We start from the raw sequence: 20,848 nt of genomic DNA, 5'->3' as shown, positions 1-20,848 counted from the left end.
ACACAAACTACTAGCTATAGCTATTACTTTGTTTGCTTAAAAAAAAAAAGTGTAGCTGAGGTTTCTAAGACGCTCCTCTAATTCTGCAGGTAACAAAATAAAAATCAATACTCACTCACTGGTAATCTGCCCTCTCTGCCCCGCTGGTCTTGGTTGTCTTTTCCAGTTAATCTTCAGGATCCTGAAGGAGGTCTCCAGTACGCCTCTTTCCAACTGAGGAGTAAAACTCTCATGCATAGTAACGCACACACACAGGCTTTATCAGGGCTCTCCCTGCTTCGGTGACAGCTTCCAACAAAACTGCCCACGCTGAAATTGGTTGCAGCAGAATGATTCAGTTTCTGTTGCGCAAAGGCACCACCAGACGCCATTTGCTCTCGGCAGCTCAGAGGTTCTGGAGGGCCCCTGCCGGCCATATACTTTTATGCAGCCGCAGCTTTAGCTTCTCTCTTCTGTTTTTTTTTTTTTTTTTAGCGGTATACTCTGGGTCGAATATGGCTGAATATTGGAGTTAGCCAAAAAACACTGTAAAATATATCCTGGTGCATAACATCCTCTGCACTCATATTTGGAGATGCCATCTTCATTGTTGGTATCATAACTATTTTTGAAAAACAAGCAAAGAAAACAAAGGCATCTTGTTCTGGTGCGGCATCTAGAACATGATCCTGGGCTGCCCAGGGGTGAAATCCAAGCCATTGTTCCTCTTGCATCCAACTACGTCACTGTCTCTTTAAATGACAGTGCTGGATGCATGAAGAAAAACAGCTCTTGCAGCTGCGAACTCAGCTTTTCCGGTCAATTTATTGCTACAACTGACTACATTTACCATCAACACTAAGAAGGTGGAGAATTTTCCCTTAAAAACTATCTCCATCTCTCCTCTCTTATAACACTATTATTTCTGCATTATATATACTTTTACTTTTGATACATTGGGCTGATAAAAATTTTAGTAAAAATAAGTAAAAATTTCAATGCAGGACTTTTACTTGTAAAGGATTTGAATACTTCCTCCGACAAAGCTGAAAAACAAACTCAGGTAGCTTAAAAAAAGCTTTATAAAAGGTTAACAGTTAAAGAATAAAATGCTACAACTCAGATTAATGAGCCGTTTTTATCAGATTTCTAAGCTGACCTGTATCTGTGTGTCAACTATCTCAACCTGTGATGTGTTTCTCGTCCTCAGGAACTCCCATCAACAAACGGCCTGTCCTGGGCTACAGGAACCTGAACCTGTTCAAGCTCTACAGGCTGGTGCACAAACTGGGAGGCTTTGACAACGTATGTGCCACTCTGACAGCAGTTGTAGCAGCGTAGCATGACTTTGGTCACACTTGTCTCGTTTGATGTTTACTGACTCGGGATCTGTCTCTTCCTCTGTTGTCCGTGTTTGAGCAGATTGAAAGCGGCTCCGTTTGGAAGCAAGTCTATCAGGATCTGGGAATCCCCGTGCTCAACTCAGCCGCTGGCTACAATGTCAAATGTGCTTACCGCAAGTACGTACAGGCGCTGTCTCCACAGCTCCTCAAAGCTTTTAACTGTGCTCGGCAGATGCAGCTTTTTGTTTGTGTAGTTTTTCACAGAGGCATGCAGTTTGTAGTCTGTTTAGCTCCTTTAATGTCCATATGGACGTAATTTGTAGTATTTTTTTGTAAATTCCTCAAGAATTAATGAAGCTTTTATCTTTGCAAGACTAAGTTTTAGCAGTTCCAAGTAGATCCTTGAGAGAAGCAGTAAAATTAGACTTTTCAGGATATGTTGATGAGGAATGATTTATCACCCAGGTACTTGTATGGATTTGAGGAATACTGCACGTCCACTGCCATCACCTTCAGGATGGACCTCCCTTTGAAGCAGGCTCCCAAGGGAGAGGTGAAACCTGAGGGGGAGGCTGGAGGAACACCTGCCACCTCCTCCAGCTCAGAAGAGCAGAAAGCCCAGGTGGACGGCGAACCTTGTAGCGCGCAGTCTCTAGTCTGCAAGGTGCATTTTCCGAAACACTATTTAATTCAAATCTTTTTTCTTTTGTTTGATATTTATCCAAACAGCACGTTTACATTAGATTAATTTCTCCAGATGTCTTTGTTCATCATGACAAACTAATCCTTCTCTCACAGGATGAGAAACCTGAGACGACCCAAAACAAAATGGAGCCTGAACCAGTGAAAATGGAAGGAAAGGAGAGTGGAATCGACGAAGATGACGATGAGGACGACAGTCCCCTCAAGGGAGACGCGGACGAGGGCTCGTCGACGGCTCGCCTCGGAGCGGAGAGTGTGAAGGAGGAGCATGACGAGGAGCAGGAGAGCAAAGACAACTCTGGGTAGGTGGTCTGAAAAGGATGGTCCCTCCACCAGGGTGGTAAAATATATCCTCATGGCACAAACACAAGCTCCGTGCAGAGCTCCTGCATGGCGAAACTGTGTTAATATTCAATCTGACCCTCAATAGCTCAAAATTTCAGCAGACCAATGGACCTGAGGCATTCACTTTCCTTAGTGGCTGTAAAAATCTAAACGACCATTAGCAGATGAGGAGCAGCGACCCCTCTGACCTTAATGACACTAATACCCAGTATACCCACAATCCACCTTTACCTGCTAACCAGAGAGAGGGGAGCTCTCTCCTCTGTCTCTAACTAAGCTCTTACCCACTGCCCTCTGTGCTATTATTATTTCTTGTGGCTTAGTTGGCATCAGCTGGCAGAGACATCTTAGAGCACCAAAGCCTGACTGCTACCTTTCACCTGGCATGTCATGCTGTGCTCTCTCTCTCTCTCTCTCTCTCTCTCTCTCTCTCTCTCTCTCTCGCTCTCGCTCTCGCTCTCGCTCTCTCTCTCGCTGGGATTGTTTGACCGCCCTTTCCTGATCTCTCTCTCTCTCTCTCTCTCTCTCTCTCTCTCTCCTCTGTCTTCTGTCATTTTTTGGCTTTTTGATGTCCAGCTTTATTAAATGTTCCATGTGTGTGAGTGTTGTCACTGATGCATTAGCACATTAGATGCAAGGTAGTGCTTCAGAGGCAGTAACCTTTTAGAGGAAAAAATGACTCTCAGTGTGTTGAAGAATGAAAAACAGTTCTGGGTAGTTGGATGTTCGGTCTCAGTTAGCATTTGTTTTCTGTTCAGAGCATCCAGATGAGTGCTCTCTGCTGCCTATTTTAAACCTGTTTGTTCATCCTCCAGTTTGACACTTTTGTTGAGGTTGTTGGGGCTACTGGGGACTGGCTGGAGAACACCGCAACAGCAGCTTTTTATGTGCAACTTTAGGATGTTCTTATCTTTCGCTGTTGCTCCTAGTATCCCCCTCTCTGTAGTCTTTATCACCAGTGGCCTTGGGCTCACGACACTGTGATCATGCTGATTGTCATCGCAGGCGGACTTTCTGACAATCGGGAGGTTCTCTGATCCTTTGGCTTTGTCAGGATCAGTGGTCCTCACAGACGGTACGGCAGTGTGAGGGTTTACAGATTCACACAGCAGACAACCTGCAGGCTGATCTGATCTGATCTTTCCTGATGATATCAGACCCGTTCAGTGTTTACAGCCTGTAATCTGGACCTGCGGTGTGTGTGCGGATCACATTGTCATTCCAGCAGCGCAGGCTGCGTGTAGCCAACGAGACCTGGTTTACAAGGAGCTTAAATAGGAAAATTGTGTTTTTAATTTATGTTAATGAGAGCAGTTAATTACACAGAAGGAAAGTCCTGTTTGACAGTGATTGTTAAGTTACTGCCTAAGTGCTATTTACCTTTTTTTTCTTGATCAGCCTAATCAACTGCTCTGTTGAGAAGTGTGCTGCCCACATAGACTGACTCTCCGGCCTTCCTTTGTGGATGTTTCGGTGCATAATAATGCAGACTGATTGAAGTTGTGCATGTTTTGATGAAGTTCTGACTCAAGTGATTCTTTGGGATAATTTGTTTAGGTGATTATTTTTGTTATCGATTAATCTACTGGCAGTTTTTTGATTAATCGTTGACTAATCGGTATGAAAATGTTCCTAGAGCCTGGGATGAGGCCATCAGTTGTCTTGTCTTGTCCAATCAACAGTCCAAGCTCCCAAAATATTCACTTTACTATGATGTAAGACCAAGCAAAGCAGCACATTTTCACATTTGAGAACCTGGAATAACCTCTTGAACTTCTTGAAAAATGACTTGATTGAAATGATTTTCTGTGGCCCGACTGTTCGACTATTTGTTGCAGCTCTAAATGTGCTATATCTCAGTGTTTGAAACCTTGCCTGTGCTTGTTTGTGATTCCTTTGTGATTTAGCACTCTGGGGTGGAAACGGTGTGTGGCATTGATTATGTGCAGTGTGTTTTTAAAATCAGTTGGCATTTTGAAGTGTGGTGTGTCCCCGGTCTTAGGGTGGTAACACACTTGGACTGCTGCACAAAGAAGTGCATCTTCTTCACTGTGGTGTGTTGAATTCGAGCTGCCAGCAGAAGACACTCGCTCTGGGCAGTTAGGTATGAGAGGGATTGTGTGGAGCACCGTGTTGTAGCTGTTTTCTCGTGGCAGCAGACCAAATTGGTGCTTCCTCTCAGCGCTGTAGTCTCGCTTTAAGTTGCTGCGCCGCCTGCCAAGTTGTGCTTTGCCGTGCTAACCTGCCCCTGTGGCCCCTGCGCCTAAACCACTTACTGGCACTCCTGCACCGCCCGTATCCCCTCCAGCTTCGACATCTCCTGACTGTTTCCCACTAGCTCCTCCTTGTGGCTGCTTTTGTTTCTTATAGCGTGTGTGTGTGAGTGAGAATCCCAAGTATGTTGTTGTTGTGTGTGGACATAGGGTTAGACAGCCTAACAGTAGAGTTATTCCCCATGCAAGATGATTGATTTTTGCCATGAAAGAATGTTTTATTTACTGTACTGTTCTTTGACTGGCTCACTGTAAATGACGAGTTGTTTATACTGCAGTTTGCTGTGGGTTACACTGGAGAGGAGATAAGGCAGGGCAAAATGGGAAGTTTATGTTTCTTTATAGGAAAGGGCCTAGTGTTGTAATGGGACAGGGAAGGCAAGGGTGGAGCAGATTAGTTAGAAAGCAAGCTTCCTAGCAGCAGGTAGTGAGCTGGGTGGGCGGCTGTGGGTGGGGTTCTGTGGTGCTCAATGGGGCAGCCTAGGGCCAGGAAGTGCTGAACTGTTTTTCTTGCAGGGATGACAGCAGTCAGGAGGGGGAGGAAGGGGAGGAGTTTGAGTGTTACCCCCCGGGGATGAAGGTGCAGGTGAGGTATGGGCGAGGCCGCAATCTGAAGACGTACGAGGCCACTGTGAAAGAGGCAGACGTGGAGGGGGGAGAGGTGCTCTACCTGGTGCACTACTGTGGCTGGAACGTCAGGTAAGACAGGACCTGGGGAGAAATCACCTAACGTCTATATTCACCCTAAAAAAAAAAAAAAAAAAAAAAGACATCTCTTAACCTTCAAGGGATCACCGCTACATGGGTATCCCCTCAGCAGTAACAGATACATCCCTTCCTCACAATTCTGCTTCACCGTATCCAGTCCCATGGTCAGTACTCTGATTATGGAGAACACTGGGCCATCTAGTGGCAGAAACAGAACTGAGTATTGGGTTGATGTGGATCATTCCTCAGCTTCCCTCACTCAGTTTTGACTGAATCCCCTGTCTGTCTGTCCCCCAGCTGTCTGTCTCTCAACTAAATCTACAGACAGGCTGATTTATAACTAATCTGATTCTGGAAATAGCCAACCAGTAAACGATCTTTAGCTCCTACAAGATACTTTAATGTGAGCTACCCTCTGGATCTCTGAAAGGCCAATCAAAGTGCTTCTACACTCACCTCTACCTCTCAACCCTCTCCCCCCTCCCCAGCGGGTCAGGGTTAATGCAGTGTTAAGTAGAGTGTTAGGGTACCATGACACAGAGGTTAACTAGTGCAAATAGCATTCCATTGTCTCAATGTTGTTGTGTGGTCCTCTAGCACTCTATAAAAGACAGTGGGATGTTCTCTCTGCATTGTGTCTGTCGTGTGCGATGTCGTGAAACTTTTCATTTTCCTCATACGACCCCCCCCCCAAGTAGCACCCTTGGTACTGTCGGAACTCTGTTGAATATGATTTGTGTGGTGGTCGGTGTTAATATTGTTTCTTTCCTCATCGTAAAGGTTTGTCTTTTTCCACATAACACCATGGGATTCCTTCCTTTTTGCTGTTGAGGCTTATTGTGTCACAGCAACATGTCGGGGTCAGACAGTAGAGGTGTCTGTGTGGTGGGTGGTGTGAGAGGATGTTTCTACGCTCCTCTCTAAGATCTGAATGATGAAACTGTCTCTTGTCTTTGTACTTGGTTTTAGATATGATGAATGGATCAAAGCTGACAAGATTGTGCGCCCCGCCAATAAGAATGTACCAAAAATAAAGCACCGCAAAAAGATAAAGGTATGAGTCTGCAGGGTGGCAACTTATCAACTTAAACCTGGTTTGATGTGATGAAGGGAATCACTGACTGTGTTAAATCCTGACAGAACAAAGCTGAGAGGGAGCGAGACAGGTTGGAGAGGCTCAATGACAGAGACGTCCTCGGCCCTTCGCCCAACGCTAACCGCCTCCCACGCTCCAAATGTGGCCTGAGTCAGGATGTCTTTTCCAAGATGGACGAGGGTGAGGACAAAGGGACTCAGCAGTCTCCAGTCAAGTCTATAGAAATTACTTCTATCCTCAATGGCCTGCAAGGTAGCAACACTCATTAGCCTGTAGTCCTCATGCACACTTACAGCAGTTTAGGACTGTGTCACTCTGAAGTGGTTTATGTATGTATGTATGTATGCCTGTTGATATACGGCTGAAACTAACATAAGTTCTGTCTCCTTTACCTCAGCCTCTGAGATGTCCACAGACGAAAGTGAGCACGAGGATGAGGAGGGAGAGCATAATGAGGAGGATCGCCCTGGTTGCAGAGGCGGCCTCAGAAAGCCCCCATCAGATCCCCCGCAAGCATCAGAGTGCTGGGAGAGCGGGACCCCTCCTGAAGCATCTAAACTTTCTCCAGTCTCAGGAAAGAACCAGGAATTAGTTGGTGCAGAGAGCACCGACGTTGGGAAGCGCAGAAACCAACCGGAGTTGGAGGGAGAGGCGAGCAGCAGGAAGAGGAAATCTGACGGTGCGGCAGAGAAGACCCCGAAAGGCCAATCCAAAGCTAAGACCCGGAGCACCAGGAGTGCCGACTGGTTGCCTGGAGGCTCTCCAAGGAAGCTGGAGGAGAGAGCGGCGGGTCCCGGGGAGGAGAGGGGCGCCTCGTCTAGCAGCAGTTCAGATGATGAGGGTGCAGCGCTGCCCGAGTCCCAGGCAGAGGAGAGTGAGCGAAGCCGGCCAAAAACCAAAGGTTCCCCTTCCAAGAAGTACAACGGGATGAAGGAGAAGACCAAAGGTGGTAGACAAGCTGGTTTCTGGGAGATTCCTGAAAAGAGAGCCAAAATGTCTGGGAATGCAGAGGAAAGGCCAGCTGTCCGTTCTAAAGGCCAGAAGGATGTGTGGTCCAGCATCCAGGCCCAGTGGCCGAAGAAGACTCTCAAAGAGTTGTTCTCCGACTCTGACACAGAGGCAGCCAATTCCCCTCCTCCACCTGTGCCCCAATGTCTGGAGGAGCCGAGTGTTGAGCAGGATGCTGGACCTGAGGACGAAGCTTCAGAGGAGCAGATGGAGAACGACAAGCTGCAGGAGTTTCCGAGCAGCGGCAGCAACTCTGTGCTCAACACACCACCGACAACGCCCGAGTCGCCCTCAGGAGGCGGCAGTGCTGTGGAAGACTCTGGTACAGTGCAGCCTTCCTCCCCACCGCCGTCCATACCCCCTGCCTTGCCTTCAGAGCCGGTTTCTGAAGCTCTTCCCCAGGGACCCATACCAGAGGAAGTGGCAGGGGGGCGCAGTGAGACAGACAGCAGCACGGTGGAAGTGGAGAGTATCGGTGGGGAGCTGCAAGACCTCCCTCAGGACGAGGGGGCAGGTTCCCCCTCAAAGGTGTTTGATGTCAGCCTCTCCTGCAACAGCAGCAGCAGCTGCAGCCTCGAGCTGAGCAGCAGCAGCCAACAGGAGAGTGAGCAGAAGTCCAAAGGTAAAAGTAATAGCCAATCTACTCAGATCTTGTGAATTTTTTTCATTGACAGAATTCATTTTTCTTCCTCGAGATGGAATACTAAAGAAATACATGCTGACAACTCATTTCACAGTCCGCCTGTTCCCTCACCGTCTTCTTGCATTTTCTTTGTAGCGTCTGTGAGTCAGAAGCGGCAGAAAGAACCACAGACAGGTGGAGCCTCAAAGAAACACAAGCCAAACCGCAAGAGCCTAGGTGTGCCTCCCAAAAAGAATAGGAAAACAGGTGAGGAGAGCTGTAGATAGAATTGCTGACACCCCGATAGCCTTCCCATTTCCAAAGCAAGCAGTACTTTTATCAGTCACAACATTTCTATTTCATATTCACTCATCTCCTCTTATTAAATCAGATTTCAGGTGAGAAAGGGAATGAGATGTTACTTTATCATTCTCCTTCTTTCCCCCAGCCAACAGCAGTGACAGTGAAGACCAGTCCGTTGTTGAGGGCACTGCCAAATCAACTGCCTCAAAGAACAACACACCAGACGTGAAGGCTGCCACTTTGCCCAAGTGTCACGGACGATCTCCCCCCTCGAGCCATAAGTATCACAAGCAGGGTGACGCCGACCACAGCCAGCATCGAGACAACCATGGAAGGTCACCACGTGTGTACAAGTGGAGCTTCCAGATGTGTGAGTGTCACATCGGACCCATTTGTTTTCGTTTTTTTATGCCTGAGAATTAAATTGTCAACATTAACTCTTTTTTTTTTTTTAATTTAAAAAGATACATTTTCTTATTTGGGTGAATTGATTCTTTAATTTAGCAACACTTTTTTGTATATGTTTATGCCGTTAAGATCTGTTAACCCTGAAATACTAAAATACGTTATTTCCGTTCCACTTAGCTGACCTGGAAAAGATGAGCAGTCTGGAGAGGATTGCGTTTCTTCAAGAGAAGCTGCAGGACATCAGGAACCACTACCTCTCCCTCAAGTCTGAGGTGGCCTCTATCGACAGGCGACGAAAACGCATGAAGAAGAAAGAACGGGAAAGTGAGTCAGCTCTTTTGATCATAACGTTGTTGATTAGATTGGGTTGCACTAGATATTCTTCAAGAGAAACTTCAGTATTTTTGTTTTTGCCAAAGACAGGCTCAGATTGTTATTATAAGTGTCTAACAATACTATGGAAATGATCCCTACGGAGACAGACTTTTTCATAATAGTAAAATCCTTTTTGTTTTACCAGAAACAGCCCTGATGTCCCCATCGATCAAACCCACCAGACTCCATTTAAATAATCAGTAATTTAAGCATGTATAGAGCCAGCATATTTTCACATCTAACTTGGTGAATTCAGGGTTCATTTCAACCAAAGCAGAGTTGGGGATTGTTGGAACAATGAAAAGACGAACCAGGACAGCTTTGAGAGTTTCAATTTGTTTCTATTGACTTTGAATGAAGTGTGTTTTATGAAGATAAAATTAGTGTTTCTGTAGATGGAGTCTGGTGGCTTTGGTGATACTGATTTTGGAGCTGTTTAAACAAAAAGGTGTCTCTCTGTAGGGATCCTGTCCACTTCAAAAAAAAAACACCCCAGCCTGTTAGTAGCAAAAATAAAAATTTTAGTGGACGCACATTGACCTTGCTCTATTTGTCCGAAGGAACACATTGCTGCCTGTATCATTGCTGCCAGCTGGAGCCCTCTCGCTCAGTGCTGCAGTTTCAAAAATTGTTGTTCCCTTTAGTCACTTAGACACAAAAAAAAGGGAAAATAGGGTCCAGCTAAAAAATACCAGAGTTACACTTTAAGTTTGTAACACCACTGCACCATTAAACCACACGTCTCTAATCTGACCAGTACCCTATCCTGTTTCTGTTCTGCAGGCACTGTGGCTGCTTCCTCTTCATCCTCCTCCTCCTCCTCCCCATCCTCCAGCTCACTGACTGCAGCAGTCATGCTGACACTGGCTGACCCCCCGGTGTCATCTTCATCCTCCTCGTCTCAGAACTCTGGGGTATCAGTGGAGTGCAGGTGACAGGATGAACCAGCGAAAAGCCACCGCACTAAGCACTTAACCAGCACCCCGGGGTCCCCGCCCCCATTCCCTTCCGACAGGACGGACAAGTCAACCTACATACTGTAACTACTGGGGCACAAAATCCAGACCAGAGACAAAAGAAAAACAAGAAACAAGCACTATTTTCTATTGACAACTGTTTCCTTGGCAAGCTAATGGCACTTAAGTGCACTTTTATGAAGATTGTGTAGGGGGATGAAATTTGTCAAAAAAAAAAATACAAAATTGTCTTTTGCGCTCTCCTTAATTGAACATTTATAAGAATTGTTTTTGCAAGCAATAATTGTTTCCATTTGATAAAGTTGTACTGGTAAGGGATGATTTCCAGTGAAGACCCCTCTGTGCTCTGTCCTCACAGCTCTACACGGCGCAGCCTGTGCTCGCCATGTTATCACGGGGAATTCAGAGGAACGCTGCCACATTGGCATCAAGAGCGCACGAAAATGTAACTTTGCCACGTTTCTCTGTCCACCCTCATTCAAAAGGCCTTCATGTGGTTAAACCTCAAGTGGTTGACGATGCTCTTCTCGCGTACAGGAGTGTGGTCCTGTACATGTTTGTAGGTGTTGATGGATAGGGTTTCAGACCATCATAGGTCCACTGACAGCCTCAGTGGATGCATATGGAATGATACTGTAGTGCCTTTTTGTTCTTTTCTGTGGGGCACTTTGAGAAAGGACAGCACTTTTTTTTCCTGATCCTGTTCTCAAATCAGAGTCAGCTGGAATAATGTGTCCCTTACAAAAGACTGAAGAATGCTGTATGAGTGAGCAGGCAGTGAAGGGCTGAGTCCAACAGGTAACAATGGTTTTTATCAACTTATGGTGATATTTAAAAAGTATAATTGTAAAAGCAGAACTCCTATACTGGATCACTTGTAATCTACTACTGAATACTCATCCAGCTTGGGTGTGACTGTTAAGTTTGGCAGTATAAAATGTGCAATGATGGAGGTGGTGAATCCAGTGATGTCATTACTCCAGTTCATCAGCCTTTTTAAAAAGCCCATCTGCTTTATTTGATTATGTTTTCATCACCCATTTAATCCTATCATCTTGAGTGAAAATTTGCAACTGGATCAAGTTAAAGTGAAGGCAGCCATAGGAGGTATTCACAGCATGTACTGCAGAACGCACCAATGAAGCCGAATCCCACATTTTGCAGTGTTAATATCAAACATGAAGTTATTTAATTTAGTTTATTTTTGCTTCATTTAATAATGCAATGCATACCCTTTTGGCATCTTTCTAATTTTACTCACGATCAAAAACGACATGCCAGCTTCCTCTCATACTCATCCCTACCAAAAACTGTTTGGTTCTGTTTCCTGTACTATGACCAGATTAAAGGTAAAGATATTGTAAATGTGCATTTATATCATAAAGTGACGTATGTGTATACATTTCTGAAGACATCTCCAGTGTTTCCTTTGTATAGACCCCCCCCCCCCCCCCCCGACTGTATGATAACCTGAAGTTACATTTTGTTTGGCACTTGTAAGTAATTGTATGCTTTTGTTATACATTTGTATATTGAGAAGTGTTTTGAGTCAAGCTATTTAATATCTTGCACTGTTAATAACATGTACCTTTCTGTACAGACAGTTTTACGGTTTTAACTGTAGTTTGAGTGTAAATACTGAGGGTTACAGCATGTTTGTTCTCCCCTTTGTCCTCATTCTAGTTCTCTCGTAGGGACAGATTTGAGTTCATTTATGTTGTTTTGTTCTGCCTCTTCTCATCAGTTTACTTATTTTCTTTCTTCCTTTTTTTAATTTTTCTGTTTTGCTTTAGTTTGTATTCTGTTTTGTTTTTCCTATAGCTTGTGCTTGTTAAGAGAAAAATGGTGGTTTTGGATGAGGCTGAACTATTTTCCAACCTGTACATGGCCTGAAGCTACAGCTGTATGAACCTGTATATGGAAAATAGTCTGGATCATAGATTAAGAGAAAGTAATGGGGCTTATTGAAAAATGCTCAATAGTATTTATTAGGCTCATCTGATGATGGTCATTGTGTAATTTATTGTAAAAATGTAAGCAAAGCAGAAGCCTCTGTTTGAAATAAATGCCATAGTTTGTGAAGTATTCAGTGTGTCTCTTGCCGTCAGTTGTGGAAAGTAACTTTTGCTCAAATTAAGCACAATAGTGAGGTAATTCTACCTTGAGCATTTCTAGCTTATTATACTTTTCCTCAATTGCACGCAGACATTTTACTTTTAATACGTACTTTTTTTTATTGGGACGTTTTGGTAACTGGACCAACAGGCAAATGGTGACTGTGTGCAAGAGTTTGTCCTCAAGGTTTCTACAAATAAAACATGAACTTGTAAAATGGGATGTGCTGTCAAAGATTAACTAACCAATAGTATTTAGTACACAAACTTAAAATTTAAAAGTTGTTTAAACTTAATACATTGTTACTACTTTTGATACTTAATGTGCATTTTTTGCCAATAATACTCTTTTTCTAATGAATTAAGTACTTGAGGTTGTATCAGATCATTGTACGATTTTGTATTAATTTTTTCACTTAAAGAATGGCTCAATTAAGTTGCTAAATGGTCCTAAAGTAAATATTTTTTTCAATTTATTTATGGAGAAACAAACGTACATTAATATTATGTACACAATTTATATATACATATATATTATCGATAAATATTTAATGGCTTTTACTCTTCATACACTTGTGGCCCTGAAGCAAGCTTGACGTATACTGCGTCATGATGACGTACTTCCTCTCCGCACTTCCTTAGCAGCAAGCTAGCTGCTAGCTAGCTAGCGTGCTGCGTGCCGAGTCTATGAACAGATATGGTGAGCGGTCGGACAGGCGCGATAGTTGCCGGGGTGTGTGGAGCCCTTTTCATCGCATACTGTATTTATTTTGACAGAAAGCGACGGAGTGACCCTCGCTTCAAGGAAAAGCTACGCGAACGTAAGTGTTTGAGCTAAAGGGAGCGGAGGAAGTTAGCTCAACAGTCAACTTGTAGCACGTTAGCTTCCATGTGGCGAATAAGCCGCAAGGACACTGTATTAAAAGTCGTAATATGTTCATTTTTTCAGTTACACACGGCGTAGAGAGTATTAATATTTACTCTTAAACACATTTTCCCCAGCTATGTCGCAGGAACTCGTGCAAGAAACAGTTAACCGTAAAACTTGTACCCACGTGTTTCCTGGTGTATAAAGTTACAGCAACACATAAGCACAATCTAATGCTACTTTTGTCTCGCAGGTAGAAGAAAGAAAACGGTTACTAGTGACAAGTCTGGACTGGCACGGGTAGGACAAATGTGAACCCATCAAATTAAGATATTTTTGTGTCTTACCGAGGCCTAAATGTGCATGTCTGACATGTTGACCGTTGACTTTGAAGCTACCTGACTTGAAGGATGCAGAAGCTGTTCAGAAGTTCTTCCTCGAGGAGATCCAGCTGGGAGAGGAGCTCCTGTCACAAGGTTAGCCACGTGTCTGTTCACAGGTTATTCATACATCAAATATGTAAACTTGTGTGCATGATACACATTACAGGAAGCTTAGAGAGCACTTCGAACAAAACCTTAATATTTAATGGAGGAAAGCCGTGCTAGATTTACTGTCTCCATGTGCTTCACCACTTTGGCTCAAGGACAGTTGTGCCATCTCCAACCAATCTCCACCTCTTGTCTCAATTTGTTCATCCACTTCCTCGTGTCTAAATAGTTTTCTAAACCTCTCTAACCCTAACTCCAGGTGACTTTGAGAAAGGTGTGGACCACCTGACCAATGCCATTGCAGTATGTGGTCAACCACAGCAGCTTCTTCAGGTGCTCCAGCAGACGCTGCCGCCTCCAGTCTTCCAGATGCTGCTTACCAAACTGCCCACCATTAGCCAGGTGAGGATTTCATACACCAGTAAAATGTCAGTGTGGTTTGCAGAGCATCCTTAATAAACCCCCCAGTTGCTATTTGTGGTCTCTGGGACAAGAAAGGGTGCAAGATCAATCTTAGAATCATCCAAAGCTGAGAGCCGTGTGTCAGTAGCTCTTGGTTATTTCACCTCTAAGACAGAAATGCCAACATTAAAAACAGTTGAATTTTAATGTCCTGTGTGAGAAAGAAAGTTTTGCTGATCTAAAATGGGTGCGATACACTTTTTGGCACAACCTCTGAAAGGTGTTATTTTCTGGTTTTCAGCGAATCATCAGCTCTCAGTCTTTATCAGAAGATGACGTGGAATGAACGTGCGTGAGATGGAAGTCTGCTAGGTGAGGATTTCCTGCTAGGCGTCCTTCATTAAAATTTGTTTTTTTGTTGTTGTTGTGGAGCATCCTTAGTAAACCCCCCAGTTGCGTTTTGTTGTCTCTGGGACAAGAAAGGGTGCAAGATCAACCTTAGAATCATCCAAAGCTGAGAGCCGTTGTCAGTCGCTCTTGGTTATTTCACCTCTAAGACAGATATGCCAACATAAATAACTGGTTGGCAATGAGAATATTTTGCATAAGCTGTTTTATAATTGGTGATATACACTTTTTGGTATGATGCTAAAAGATATTATTTTCTGTTTTCCAGTGAATCATCAGCTCTCAGTCTTTGACAGAAAATGACACTGAATGAAAGCGAGCTGGAAATCTGCTTTTACTATTCCGTGAAGGGATTTCAGGCACTGATGTGTGTGTACTGATTGGTACATGGGACTGCGGAGTCTGATTATGACAGAGCTCAACCTTTGGACACGAGAAAACAATGATCCCCTCTATCACATTACTCCAAGGTTAAAGAACTTCCTCAAGGTTATATTTCTGGGAAATGTTAAACACATTCCATCTTTCTAATCTTGTTCCACCAGATTTCATGTTTTCTATCCATCTGTTGATTCTAATATATTCCCTCCAAAGTAATCACATGCTGTATTTTGGGGGCTTTGTTGATAGTCATGCACTAAATAAAAAAACAGAGGTATGTAAAGGATTTCTTACATATTGCTGCGCAGTTGATAAACATATGAAGTGTATGTACAAGTGCCTACACTAAACAGAGCACTTATTTGTGGAATATTGTCAAGTTTTTGAAATTGTCTTTGTAATGTCAGTTAAATGTTATTTTTATATTCCGGTCTTTAGTACCTAGACATTTTTTTTGTGTGTAAAATCCTACAATAAAACATGAAAAGACACTGAGTCTCTGAGTTTCCATTCACCAGTAGATGGCAGTAGCAATGCACAGGAAAAATTAAAGCATTTACAGTTTTGAAATGTGGAGTGTGGGCAGTTTCTGTCTGCTCAGAGCTGGAGAGTCACTTGGATGAATGGGAAAGTGCAGAAATCAAGGATAAATATTCCTGAAGGTTAAAAAAAGCCACAGAAAGAAAAGATTTGTATCAGAAGGTTGTTAAGCAATACAGTCTTACAGGATTTAATTGCTAGGATCTCATTTAGGTATGTTAAATATAAGCGTAAAAAACCTTGACCTTCAGTGTGGTAGTGAAGACTCTACAGTGCCAGAACAAGGCTGAATTGCCATCTTGAACGTACAGTATTTCTGTTCCCAACTAACATGGTGAAACGAGCTTGTGTGAGTGCATCGACCCATGGTGTCTTTATTGTGAATGGCTTTATTGTGTGTGCAGGAGAGCGAAAGTGGAGCAGCTCGTAGGGGAAGGGAGTAGGTCTGCTCGAAAGTGTGTCTCTTGGAAGACAAATAGAGCTGTAATTATTTTTATCCCTGTCTGCAGCTGTTTTTCTAAGGGCTCTGGCCAGAGCAGCCCAGGCCTTGGAGGTTGCCAGGAAACGAGAGCAGGGGGAAAATAGTTTTTCTACATTAGGAATGAAAAATGAAAATTGAACAGCGGCCCAGAAATGTCGAGTGAAGACTAAATGGTAGACAGTGTTCCATTTTCCATGAACTCGTGCTCACTCTGCAGTCTTTTCTTCAGCACTCCTGCTAGTTTGCCATTTGGTGGAAAAGGAGAAGCCTGTCAGGAGGCCCACGGAGTCGTCTGGCACTGGGCGCGTGTGCAGAAGAAGTGAGTCGTTGTTAATCTGTCCTTTGGGGAGGCAGAGGAGAAAAATAACAGGCGATGTGTTGGAGGTCAAGCCGGAGCTGTGGTCTGCTGCCGGCGCTGGGGGGTAGGAACAGGTTTAGACCCCTCCACACATCCACCGCTGGCCTGCTCCAACTGCAAATAAACACCAAGCTGCTGGACTCTGTCCCCTGCAGACTGGAGGGGTCAGTGAAGGATACCAGACCAGTACTGCCTGTTTTCAGAGTACGCCATCATAAAGTAAACCGCGTGAAACAGCCCTTGACATGAAGCCATGACACTGATCTCAGGATGACACAGCAAATCTTTAGTTTTCATCTAAAACAGCTTTGTGCCCTTTATCCTGAGCAGGAAATTAATCTAATCAGTGAGGTGTTTGTTGTACTTCTTTTAACATAATGCCATTATTTTAATTGCATCCCTGCTCTATTTGAGTTAATGGGTTATGAGTCAGCTCTTCATATCTGATGAAGCAGGCTGGAGAGGATAAGGGGAAATAAAAGAGCCTCCCTCTCCTTGTGCAGTAGGGGGAACTGTTGCTCCAGGCAGTGTGCGCACATTTCTCTGGTGTTCCACTGAAGGACAACTGAATGGAGAGAGCAAAACAGTTCCAGTTGACAGCAATAACAATGGCTGTGCCTGCAGCACAGAGACCATGTGCTCGGGACGGGTGATTTTTAACAGTTTGTAATCCTTTTTTTCTAATGTGCTCACGATGACAGATGCAGCCTGTTCCTTCATTACAGGCGCAGGAAATAACCTGTTATTGAAGGCAACATTAAAATCCCAGGATAAGGCATCGGGAGCAGACCGAACTGCCATTGTAATTTGTTTGCACGGATTCCGATCGTATGTCAAATGTTGTATTGGGAATATTATAATCACTTGAGCTCCACAACTCATTACTGGAAATCCTGTCAACAAATTATCCACAGCAGTAATTACCTTTGCTGTGTTATTCCAGTTTGTGAGTTTGAATGTCAAAGCTTGATTACTTCTCTGTATACTGAGTGCCATACATACACAGATTGGGTATCTGGCCGGTGGAGACGTTTGGTTATGTAGGAGCAGCTGTGTTTGGGAGTTTAACGCAGCCAGAAATAACTCTGTTGTATGAGGTTGCTATGGCGGCTTCATGTGGCTCTGCAAAGCAGCACACTATATGCTGCACCAGCCTACACTGGAGAGTGTTACCTCTGAGCAGCAACCTCCCAGGGAGCTATTTGCTGCCCATAGCCTGCTGATCACAGAGTGTTAGGTGGAGGCGTCCACAGAGGCCTGGATGTCCTCCTGCGTGTGTGTGTGTGTTTTGGAACATGTTTTCCCACAAGCCTGATGATGCTGACAGTCACACTGTCTGTGGCCCGTTGCTGATGTCATGGCTGTGGTGCCAGAGTCTGCAGCCTACTGTACGTCGTCATGGAGAGGGCAGGCTGGGGAGAAATATGAGACATGTCCAGGGTGTGCCAGCAGCTATAATAAAGACTGCTGCACTGCCACTTGTGTGCACGGCAGCAACACGGTATATTAATTACCCTGCGCCTTCTCTGTGTCATTCACCAGTGAGGGAGAGAAGAAGAAAAATTTCCGAGGCACGTCCTTAAAATAAAGCAGCACTGTACGTGCTCAGAGTATTAACTTCCACACAGATGACCCATTTTCCATCTCAAAGGGTCTGAGGATGGGTGGAAAAAAGAAGAGGGGGGGAGGCAGCAGTGGAGCCAATCACGTGAATCTAAAGCAGGCTACAAATCCTGGAGGATTTCTCTTCCTCTGTGGGGCCATGTCTTACTGTCAACTGTTTTTCCATTTCTCTGCTGCTCTCCCTGTGGTAATTTAACTTCTTCAGCTGCCCTTCCTCCATACAGGTTTCCTCCCTCCTCTGTGTGTAGCCTGTCTATTCAGCTCTGTTGTTTACATTACCTGTGAGTGTGAGCTGCAGGGTGTGGACAGCCGACCCCCCCCCAAACACTCTCTAATGTCACCCTGCCACCCCCACCCTGCCTCCAGCCTCCACCTATCTCCTCATCACTAGATCCCTGATAAGGCGGAAATTCAATAGCTGCTCTGCCTGTGAGAAGTGAGAGCATCATGTGACCTGTGAGTTCCTGTTTACGTTGGGTGGTTTTCATATTTTGGTGTGGTAACAAGCGTGTCTTGCAGCTGAATATCTCATGACGGAGGACAAAGAGGATAACAGCAGCAGGGGCCGAGTGGATGGGGGGAAGAAAGTATCGCTCAGCATCAGTTCTCATCCTGTCATCTGTCATCAGCATTATCTGTGCAATCTAGGCTAGGAGTGAAACTAGAAGAAGGAAGTGACACGTACACTGAACAGGAGGGTGAAGAAAGGGTTAACTAAGCAGACTGTGTGCACAGTTATTTTTTTCTCCCTCCACCCCCCCTCCCTCTCTCTGATCTGCCTTCCTGTCTCACAGGCAGTGCAGTGCAGTGGCTTTGAAAATCATGAGAGAGTCAGACAGGCTTGTTTTGCATACTGTAGGTCTCCTGCATTGACTTGTAGCAAATCCCTGCCCTCGGGAGGCATGTCAGAAGGGATTAATGGGAGGGCTGGGGCCTCACAGAGTTTCCCATTGTCGCAGCCCAGTCCTGCACTGTATTTCCATCCCGCAGAGTGAGAAAGGAGCGAGCAGGTGGGGTGGTGCTGGTGGAGGGAGGGTTGAGCTTGTGTATGCAGTGTGTGTGTCAGTGCACGGGGGAGAGAGGAGAGGGGTGGGGGTGTTATACAGTGGTGTTATTTCCCTCTGCCCTGATTCTTTGGAGCTGAGCTGAAGGGAGGGGAGGAGAGTGTAAATAATGTATTTGGAGCGGCGGGGTACAGGGAGCTGGAGCTTGACCAGGCTCAGTGCAGGGAAGGAAAGGGAAGGGTTGAGCGGCCATGCTGCTGCAGAGGAAGCTGGATGCTGGAGGGGGTGGAAGGGGGGTGGGGGGGAGCAGAGGAGGAACTGTACGAGCTACAACAGCTCTGCTGTGGTGCTTTGGGGAATGTGGGGCCTCCGCAAGAATGTAGCAATCCTCTATTTCCGCTTTGTGTTTTTTTTCTGTAACTATGCTACTAACAGTGCGTTCACGTGCTCCTCGGATTGTCCCATTTCCTAGGTTGGGAAGTTGTTCTTCCGGCTTTGATGTGTACATGCACTTTGAGTCATAATGTGGAAACCACATGGATGCTACAAAGAAGATGTGTTGTATTTTATTGCCCAGAGCATTTAAAAGTTCAGTGTGTAGGATTTATGGGGGTTATATTGGCAGAAATGGGATATAATATCATTAGTATGTTTTATCTACCTCCTTTACCTTTCCTTACCTCAAAATGAGCCGTTTGTATCTACACATCAAGTGGGTCCTCGTCCACAGAGATCACCATGTTGCATCGCCCAGAACCAAACACTGGTTCTAGATAGAAACATTTGTGTTTTTTGCGTTTTGGCGTCGGCCACCATAGTTGGAAGCCCATCTGTTGCAAGCAGCATTGGGAAAATGCTGAATTTTCAACCTGAAACTGCTTTAACTTCCGCCTTCCTCAGAGGTGTCACTTGGTGGTGGTTGTGACACGTCTTTATCAGCTGATCTGTCAAAAACTGACTTCTGAGGAAGGCAGAAGTTTCCACCCAAACATGTCAAGGTATGTAACATCCTAACATGTCTGAGATAAAAGAACATATAAAGTCATTATCAGAAACTAAAGACATAATGAACACCATTGAACTATTTGGTCTTTTTGTTTTGATGAGGAAGAGACCTCTGTGGATAATTTGGCTCCCGGTAAAAACCTCGTGAACAATAAACATTGAAGGAATTCTAACCAGGAGAAGTTTCAGCTGGTTCCAAATATGCAGTCCTCACTGCTAGATGCCCCTAAATCTACTTAAATCTTCCACACTGAATCTTTAAACGACATGTTGATAACAGCTTGAAGCTTTATGTCACAAAGTCATTTTGTCCAAGACTTGCTGCTGCACCAGTATGTCTCCTACAACTACTCAAGTATTGCTTCATCTGAATGATACTAACAAATAACTTTTCCAACTAATCTAGGTCCCTCTCCGTGGACAGCAACTGATGAACACAACCTAATACAATATTACAGATTACATGTGAGCAAAACATTAACATGCAATATGTGAATTAATTAAAAGTTTAGTACCATCAGTGGGACATTTACTTTTGTCCACCATGTGTCTGCATTTATCTCGGCAACTTATTTTTCCAATTATTCCAACACCACATGAATGCAGGGTAGCTATTTTTTGTCGCTACAGGAAGTAGCCAGTTAGCTTAGCTTAGCATTAGGACCAGAAACATGAGGAAACAGCTAGCCTGGCTCTCTTTTCTCCCGGTGCTCCAGCTTCCTCCCACAGTCCAAAGACATGCAAGTTAATTGGTGACTCTAAATTGTCCGTAGGTATGAATGTGGGTGTAAATTGTTGTCTGTCTCTATGTGTCAGCACTGTGATAGTCTGGTGACCTGTCCAGGATGTACCTCACTTCTCGCTCATTGTCAGCTGGGATAGGCTCCAGCCCCCTTGAAACCCCTAACAGGATATGAAACTTAAATGTTTGTGCAACAAAGCTCCGCTATCTGTCTCCAGTCTTTATGCTAAGCTAAGATAACTGCTGCTAGCCAGCGCTTCATATTTGGCCTACGGACATGAAAATAGTGTTA

At 44.6% G+C, this 20,848-nt stretch overlaps 2 protein-coding genes and 2 non-coding genes across 9 annotated transcripts in view; all 4 read left to right on the top strand.

The window, feature by feature from the left end:
• The window catches only part of arid4b (AT-rich interaction domain 4B), a 48,430-nt gene extending 36,881 nt beyond the window's left edge, over nucleotides 1–11,549 (top strand). For 4 of the 6 annotated variants that reach the window (XM_033612940.2, XM_078176158.1, XM_078176159.1 and 1 more), the window contains 12 exons: nucleotides 1,190–1,284; nucleotides 1,402–1,499; nucleotides 1,788–1,986; nucleotides 2,121–2,326; nucleotides 5,159–5,341; nucleotides 6,320–6,404; nucleotides 6,491–6,698; nucleotides 6,844–8,076; nucleotides 8,233–8,343; nucleotides 8,525–8,749; nucleotides 8,965–9,111; nucleotides 9,946–11,549. In XM_033612940.2, coding sequence (XP_033468831.2) covers nucleotides 1,190–1,284; nucleotides 1,402–1,499; nucleotides 1,788–1,986; nucleotides 2,121–2,326; nucleotides 5,159–5,341; nucleotides 6,320–6,404; nucleotides 6,491–6,698; nucleotides 6,844–8,076; nucleotides 8,233–8,343; nucleotides 8,525–8,749; nucleotides 8,965–9,111; nucleotides 9,946–10,097 — 2,942 coding nt within the window. In that variant the 3' untranslated portion in view covers nucleotides 10,098–11,549. The remainder of the gene's footprint in view (nucleotides 1–1,189; nucleotides 1,285–1,401; nucleotides 1,500–1,787; nucleotides 1,987–2,120; nucleotides 2,327–5,158; nucleotides 5,342–6,319; nucleotides 6,405–6,490; nucleotides 6,699–6,843; nucleotides 8,077–8,232; nucleotides 8,344–8,524; nucleotides 8,750–8,964; nucleotides 9,112–9,945) is intronic. The other 2 variants (XM_033612943.2, XM_033612944.2) reach the window with 2 other exon arrangements.
• A 1,328-nt stretch (nucleotides 11,550–12,877) lies between these two features.
• Nucleotides 12,878–15,294, top strand: tomm20a (translocase of outer mitochondrial membrane 20). The gene is made up of 6 exons (XM_033612753.2): nucleotides 12,878–13,074; nucleotides 13,375–13,421; nucleotides 13,516–13,597; nucleotides 13,872–14,014; nucleotides 14,316–14,386; nucleotides 14,691–15,294. Exons 1-5 carry the CDS (start codon nucleotides 12,951–12,953, stop codon nucleotides 14,358–14,360), a joined length of 441 nt encoding a protein of 146 aa, XP_033468644.1. The 5' UTR covers nucleotides 12,878–12,950; the 3' UTR covers nucleotides 14,361–14,386; nucleotides 14,691–15,294.
• On the top strand, nucleotides 14,057–14,191 carry LOC117248829 (small nucleolar RNA SNORA14). The gene has a single exon (XR_004500941.2). It is a non-coding gene; the product is annotated as a small nucleolar RNA SNORA14 (small nucleolar RNA).
• LOC117248828 (small nucleolar RNA SNORA14) lies at nucleotides 14,444–14,577 on the top strand. Its single transcript, XR_004500940.1, has one exon. It is a non-coding gene; the product is annotated as a small nucleolar RNA SNORA14 (small nucleolar RNA).
• Nucleotides 15,295–20,848: the final 5,554 nt, after the last annotated feature.

This window comes from Epinephelus lanceolatus, chromosome 17, assembly GCF_041903045.1.
Source record: "Epinephelus lanceolatus isolate andai-2023 chromosome 17, ASM4190304v1, whole genome shotgun sequence".
Lineage (NCBI taxonomy): Eukaryota > Metazoa > Chordata > Actinopteri > Perciformes > Serranidae > Epinephelus > Epinephelus lanceolatus.
Note: the sequence above shows the minus strand (reverse complement) of the source record. Positions and strands in the feature narration are given on the sequence as shown.